General features: G+C 38.5%; 1 protein-coding gene across 1 annotated transcript; it reads left to right on the forward strand.

Moving 5' to 3' along the window:
- The first annotated feature begins 581 nt into the window (after window positions 1-581).
- On the forward strand, window positions 582-1803 carry LOC118488897. Its single transcript, XM_035986317.1, has 2 exons — window positions 582-1166; window positions 1237-1803. Exons 1-2 carry the CDS (start codon window positions 582-584, stop codon window positions 1501-1503), a joined length of 852 nt encoding a protein of 283 aa, XP_035842210.1. The 3' UTR covers window positions 1504-1803.
- The last annotated feature ends 5850 nt before the right edge of the window (window positions 1804-7653 follow it).

The following is a 7653-nucleotide window of genomic DNA, read 5'->3' on the forward strand; positions in this document are numbered from 1 at the left end:
TCCTAGTTTGAATGTAATTTTTATTTTTCTAGTTTGAATGTAATTTTTATTTTTCTAGGTTGTTTTTTTTTAATTTAATGAAATGTTTTTTATTTAATTTTTATTTTTATTAATATTTTTTTAATTTATAAACATGCATAATTTTACAAAAAAAAAAAAAAAAAAAAACTCAAGTCCCCTAAGAGGGGAGTGCCGCCATCAAAATGGGATGTTAGGGGAATTTAAGAGGGAAGTTGTCGTGGCACTAGCTGATTGATGGTGCGTAAGAGAGGGGACTCCCCTCTTAGGGGAGTGCCCCTTACACCCTTAGAGCATTCACATCCAAAGAATCATATTATGTGTGTAGTGTTTTTAAATTATGAAGAGTATAAAAAATGGTTGTGAGTGGAGGAGAAAGAAAATGTTACTGTTCATCTGTATATTTGGGGGGACACTGTTCCCTCCCTATAATTTTTTAATATATTTTGAAATTGGTTGTGAGTGGAGGAGAGAGAAAAGGTAATAATAAAAGTATAAAAAATATTATTTAATTGAAAAAGAGGGAGAAAATGTAGTGTAATTTAGGGTGAAAATATAGTGGGATGGATGTGAATGCTTTATCTTTGCAAACAAACACACAGACTTTAAAGTCTGTCTCTCCACTCTCTCGATCCTTACAGAACATTCACAACAACCCTCACACACAACCGGACGCCTTCCCCCCCCCCCCCCTCTCGAGATCCGACAGCCACCGAGATGGAGGACAGGCGCCGTTATGGCGGTTCACCGGCCACCGGAATCCATCTCCGACGCCGTGTGGTTTGACAAACACCCACCCACACCCCGTTTTCTCTTACATCGCCGGCCACCACCATCGATTTGATGGCGGCAGACATCAACAGCAACCGGAGGAGTTCCGGTGGTTTTCTCCGACGAACGACGTAACCCCCCCCTGTTACAGAATAACGGCTGCCACCACCAGCTGGTGGTGGCGTGCGGCGGTGCGACCAGGGAAAGAACGAGAGAGAGAGAGAGAGAACCGGTGGTCCTTGTTGTTATCCAACGGATTTCGCCGTTTTTCCGGCGGTCCGTGCCTCGATCCAGTGGTTCCTCTTGGTCCGACGGGTCTCACGGCTTCGCAGTGGTTCGAGTCCGGTCAGAATCGGCCCAGAAGAGTTCATGTTCAGGTCAGTTTGTTTCGGCTCAAGGTTCAGTCACGAGATGGTTTGGATTTTACTTTCTGGTGATGTTCATCAGGTTGGTTGTTTGGGGTTCCATGGAAGCTTCGGTTCGGGTTTCGTGCTCGGGTTCGGGTCAAACCCGGTTGACTCGGTCAACACCCGAGTCAACTCGGGTCAACAGCGGGTCAACATAGTCAGAAGTCAACGGCTGGTCAACAGGAACTTCGGGCTCAGATTTGGAATTTCGGGTCAACCCGGGTCAAACTCGGTCCGACTCAGCTTGACTCGGTCCAACTCGGCTCGACTCGGTTCATCTCGCCTCAACTCAGTCAACAAGAGCTGACTCGGTCAACTCAGTCAGACGGCTCGACTTTTCGGCGTGAAGACTTGGTAAAAATTGATGACGCGTTTAATATTTGTGTTTTATATAGAATTAATCTTACGCTCGACCCGATTTAATTTAGTGATAGTTTATATTTCGTCAATATTACAAAATTACATATGTTGATTGAATTTTGAATAAATAACGACAATGTTGTCGGGGGCGTCAAAAAACAGAGGAAACTCTGCCTGTTTTTCGAGAAAAACCCGTAAACACGACACGTATTATATTTCAAAAACGACATTTAATGGGATTCGAGTTTATAATATTTCAAACCTTGATATTTTCAAACGCTTTTACAAATAAATATAATGTTATATTTATTTTGAACGTCGTTAACTCGTATTCTTTTATAAAAAAAAAATACAGATTATGTATTTATTTCGAACATCAAACAAAACGACAATTTGGATATTACTTCGACAATGCTTTTATGAAATAAAACGTGAAATTTTCAATTCTTTTATTTCTTTCGACAATCTCTTCGAATATCAAACAATACGAAATCGTTTCGTAAAAATAAATATAGTTTATATTTATTTCAAAAGTCGAACAATACGAGATTGTTTCATAAAACAAATATAGTTATATATTTGTTTCAAATAGCATACTACACGACCTCTTTCTATAAAATAAATATAGATTATATTTATTTTCAAACGACAAACAACACGACTCCTTTCTATAAAAATAAATATAATTATATATTTATTTTTAAATACAACTCGACGATTCTTTTGTAGAATAAGTATAACTCTTTTATATTTATATCAAACGCCTAAACGGCATATGCACATATTTCGATAATTTTCAAGACGCGCATACAAGTTTGTTATATATTACTTTCATACGAATATTCCTATATATCAACATACGACTTCACAAAACGAAGCTAAACGAATATAACTTAATCATTTTCATTAAGTTAACAATTTACGTCAAATCGTTTAGTTAGCGATTCGGTAAAGCTCGGTGACACGTAGATTTGTTACCGCATCAATTAGAGACTTATTAAATATTCCATGTTAGGAATATTGTAGAATACACGCTAGCGAGCCTCGTCTTGGGAACGACATCGCGAAGTCGAATTTAGCTAGCTTTGCACAGGAATATTCAGGTGAGTTCATAACCCCACCTTTTTACAGTTTTAGATTTTTTAAATGTTTTCGGGGTGGAAAGACATGCACTTTTTGCAAAGCATACAAGAATTACATATTTCTAAACCATTTTACAAACAAGTTTTAAACATACACAAATGGTTTACGAAAAGCTTATGTTTTATACCGGTTTTGCAAACAAGCGTATTTTTCGAAATATGCATACACACAAATTCTAGTTTTCTAAACTACGTGAAAATACAAGTACAAAGAGATACAAGAATTGAGAAATGATACAAGAATTGAGGAATGATACGAGAAATCGTGTCACGAATAGGGTAACATAAGCACCATTAATCGTGTACATACTAAGACCGCAGAACAAAAGGTTAGATCTAACGGGTGTCAGGGCAGCCCCACTCTTGGTGACAACTAGAACCAAGTAGTGTTTTTGTGTCTCAGTTGTGAATCGACTACAGAAAAATGCCTATGGTTTGCTGACTTCCTATGTCGTGTCACATGGTAATGGCCTTGCAACCCATTAACAACTTGATACATACAAGAATACATAATCTAGACAAGAAAACATGATACATACAAGAAAACATGACACATACAAGAATACATGATACATACAAGAATACTTGATTTATACAAAGTTTCCATATAACTTGACGAGAAAATGATTTTTAAATTCGTTTTTCCAACAATACTTCAAAAACCGGTAATTCAAAAAGATTTATTTCAAATCTTTTGCAAACAAACTATGAACTCGCTCAACTTTATGTTGACTTTTTCGCATGTTTCTTTCTCAGGTTGCATTTCTAAGACAAGGCACGGTTGGAATAGGAGGACCATGAAGAGTCGAGTACTTAGTGGCGTTCAATTTCTAGAAGTCTTAGCTTTATTTGCTTCCGCTGTGCAATGAAGATACCAGTCCAGTCACGCCAATGCTCTGATAATTTCGGGGTGTGACATAGCACATGCCCGTGAGTGTGAAGAAGGATTGTGCAAAAGCAGGGAAAGGATAAGAAAACCCTATCAGAAAAGGGGTGGCTGCAAAAGTAACCCAAGTGTCGGAAACACAGTCACTCTTCAATGAAGAGTCAAAGGATCTGAAGACAGTTTCTGCCGGAAAACAATGGCGAATCCGATCAATTTCCGAGTCAGTGAAGCGGCAGAGTTCCAACGAAGGATTTTTGGCGACACCTTGGCTTTTCAGAGGACTATCCCTCTTATGATCCTTAGCAGGTGAGGATCGAAGTGTCATCTTCGCCATGGATGCTCGAGAATAGAGGATCAGGATAAGAAAATTTAGAGAGAAGGAAGAAGAGAGATACATGTTTGATCTCCGGATGATGATTTAAAGGAGAGTAACGCTCGAATTTAAATGCAATTTGATCCTTATCTCTAACCTGTATATATAATGATGATTTTGCAGGTAGTCTTATCGCTGACGTCATATTCGTAACGGCTAGTCCGATTACAACGGCTAGTTTTTCGCTAACCAAGTTGTTCCGGACCAAATAGAAAATATGAGTCATTTAGTTACAATTAATTCCTCATATTTTGGGGGCAATTGTTAGGGATGGATTTTCTAATGTATGGATCACGGATCCTCAGTTCGGTTTGAATTAAGGATCCTCAGAAGACGTTGCAGGTTTAAGGATCCAGGATCCTCATTATTATCCTTATACTAACGGTTGTTTCTACTATATTTGAACTTGTTTTGCAGGAGTATTCGAATGGGACTTGGTCTTGCCGAGATTCCAGGGGAATATACCTCCTAATTCCACACGTGCATAGTCTTCGTGAACGTTATGGAGATTGTGGGAAGCTAACATCTTTTGCGGATTGTTAGTTAGCTAGTTTATTTCTATTTTTATAAGGGGATAACAAGCTTGAATAGATAGAACAATTAGCAAACACACACTACTTGAGAACTCTCTGCAACTTATCGGCGATTACACACTTTTTGCACACTAGTGATCCTTGTAACAAGCTTGTTGTCATCCCGATTTGTAACCTTTACTTGTTCAATATAGTTGGTGATCGGTAGTTTCCATCACCCGAAGTTTTTTGTGCCGGAGATCATACATTGATCAAGGGCTTTTTCCTCATATAAATCCTTGTGTCCAACATTCATTTTATTCATACATTGTTCATACATTTATCCATTCATTCAAGCATCACACCTCACAAAATCGGATTTGGTTGTATTATCCTTGTGTGATTTTTGACCAAAACAAGTTCCTGCTGCATCCAGATACATGCTGACCTAGCTGTACATTGTCGCGCTATAGATCAATTACACCCGAAAGAGACCCTCCAGTGCCCAAAAGAAACCTGAAAAACCTTTATCAAATTGAAAAATTCATTTGATCTGTATATTATATTCATCTCTCTGCAAATGATCTATTATGTTCTCTTCTTAACCAAGTCCCGTCAAGGTTTTAGAATCCTAGAACAGGCTTGTGAAAATATGTGGTTGGGAAACTGGATGCATGATAGAGTGTTCTGATTAAAATTCCAGGATTTGATTGTAATTTGTTTGGGTGTTCATATTAAATATACTAAAACATGATAAATCAATTACAGAGCGTCGTATGGAAAAGGTCTAAGGATATAAGTTTAAGTGGACAGACATACTGGCAATCGCTCGGATCATCCAAAGTAGATCAGTGTTGATAAGTGTAGAATGGCCCGAAACAATGTGATTTGATCCCATTGCTACTGTAGTTGAATATTAGTTTCTTTGTTTATTTGTGTTGTAGTTTATATTGTTAGATTTTAAAAATAAAAATTCAAAAAATAGTGTTCTATTTTTATAAAATCAAAAATCCAAAAATAGAGTGTTTATTTGTTTTATTAAAAATTTTAACCGTTCTTGAAGATTTGATAAATCATTAAACATTGAGATAAATTTGATGTACCAAGTGTTCATGTGGTATTTCCCTCTGTTGCTCAGAAGTGTTGCTTATGAATTTTTGAGCATATGCAGAACTTGATTTAAAGCAAGAAACAGGGGTTGTTGAAGATTGAGATGTTGTTGGCTGCTGACAAAGCATGAAGCATCGCAATAACAAGATGTGCCTGAGTCAGAAGAACCAGATACGAGTCATCATCTGACAGTGATAGTACATTTGAAGAAGTACCTGTGAACGTGCTTGAAAGAGAAAATATTGACAAAGAAAAGAGCTGACGAGAATCCTCCTCTCGCATTCTTTTCAACAAGTTTTTCAAGCAAAGCTGATCATGATCAAGAAGAACTAAAAGCCCAAGTTTGAAGATGAAAAGCTGAAGTATCTTCCCACAAAGACATGAGAAAGATAGTAGTTTGATAAACACAACATAAACCTAGGGGGGATATTGTAAGGTTTACGCTTGTCTTTATCAAACACATTTATATGTTATTGGACCTAGTTGTCTAGTGGGCTTGGGATAAGCCATGTGGGCTAATTAAATGATTTAGGCTTGTTTAGTTAATAGTGTGCATGTGGGTTTGGCCCAGTTTGTATTTAGGTCACCCTATGTAACTATAAATAGGGTGAGCCTAGGTCATCAGGTGGTTGCTGTTTTATTTATGTTCTTCTTGGTATTTTCGAGTTGTGTGATTATTGTACCAGACGAGTTTCATAGTCGTGTGCAATCTAATCAATTCGATTGTTCTTGTTCTTATCACTTTCATTAGTTTTCCGCACTTTTGATTGTGTTAGTGATATCCGATTAATAGTTTATGGGCTTACATAAACCGGTAAACCTTTTAACTCCTCACTGAACTTATCAACCTCCTCATCTTCATCAAACATCCAACCAGTGGAATCCCCTAATTCCACTTCTTCTTCAATAACTTCTTCCTTCAATAACAACCTCTGATACGCCGCCCATTTTTCTTCATCTATCTCGTCATCAGAGTCACTCCAGAAATTGTCTTCAGTAACCTGTAGCACCGGAGGTGGGACTTCGTCGTCCATTTTCGTCTCTGTTTCTTGAATGATCTACTCATCTGACTCATCATCGTAATCCCTATACGGCAGCTCCTTCCCTAGTTCTGGAAATGTTGGGATTAATTTTCCACCAGGAGTCATGTAACCGAGGTAGTTACTTTTAGCATCATATGTATAACCAGATGTCGGTTGTTGTTCTGGTTGCACTTTCTTCTCTTCTTCCTCTTCTTCTTCTTCCTCTAGGTCTTCTCCCTTCAGTCTCTTATATGCAGCTAGTTGTGCATCTATCTCTTCAGTACTACACGAAAAATCAATTATGAACTTACCCGTATTCTCTTTTCGTTCTTCCTGCTGAACCGGAGATGGGACTGAGACGTTCATTATGGTCTTCGGTTCTACGTGTGCTTCTGGGGCGTTCTGTCACACCCCCAAAATCCACCTGCGGAGTATCACCGCTTGGGAGCGTGACTGACCAGGATCAAGCCACCAATCATATTGAACATGCATTTAATATTAAATAAAGTAAGTGAAAACCATCCATTCAATACAAAAGGTGTCCAAACATTAAATCGTTTCAAAAGTGTTGCGGAAGCATAGTAAGTAAACCAGTGTCAATAGTTTTAAGTATCACATTAGTAAAGCGGAAAAGCCACGATCCTCGTCCACAACGACCCGCTTCTCAAGTGCAAGCTCCAAGTACCTAGCGATCTGCAAGGCATGTAACAGAATGATCAACAAACTAGTTGAGCGAGTTCACATAAAGGAAATGCGTAATAGTAAGTTCATTATAATAGGTGGCTCTACTGGGCCGTTTGTATATTTTACTGGTGGTGGTGTTCCACGTTTCCTGTGGTGGTGTTCCACGTTTCCTGTGGTGGTGTTCCACGTTTCCTGTGGTGGTGTTCCACGTTTCCTGTGGTGGTGTTCCACGTTTCCTGTGGTGGTGTTCCACGTTTCCTGTGGTGGTGTTCCACGTTTTCCTTAACCACTAGACTACTCGTAACTATAGGTATCCTTCACAACCGAGGATAGTGATGTGGTAGTCTAGTCATAGTGTCAATAGAGTA

This window comes from Helianthus annuus, chromosome 17 (genome assembly GCF_002127325.2).
Source record: "Helianthus annuus cultivar XRQ/B chromosome 17, HanXRQr2.0-SUNRISE, whole genome shotgun sequence".
Taxonomy (NCBI): domain Eukaryota; kingdom Viridiplantae; phylum Streptophyta; class Magnoliopsida; order Asterales; family Asteraceae; genus Helianthus; species Helianthus annuus.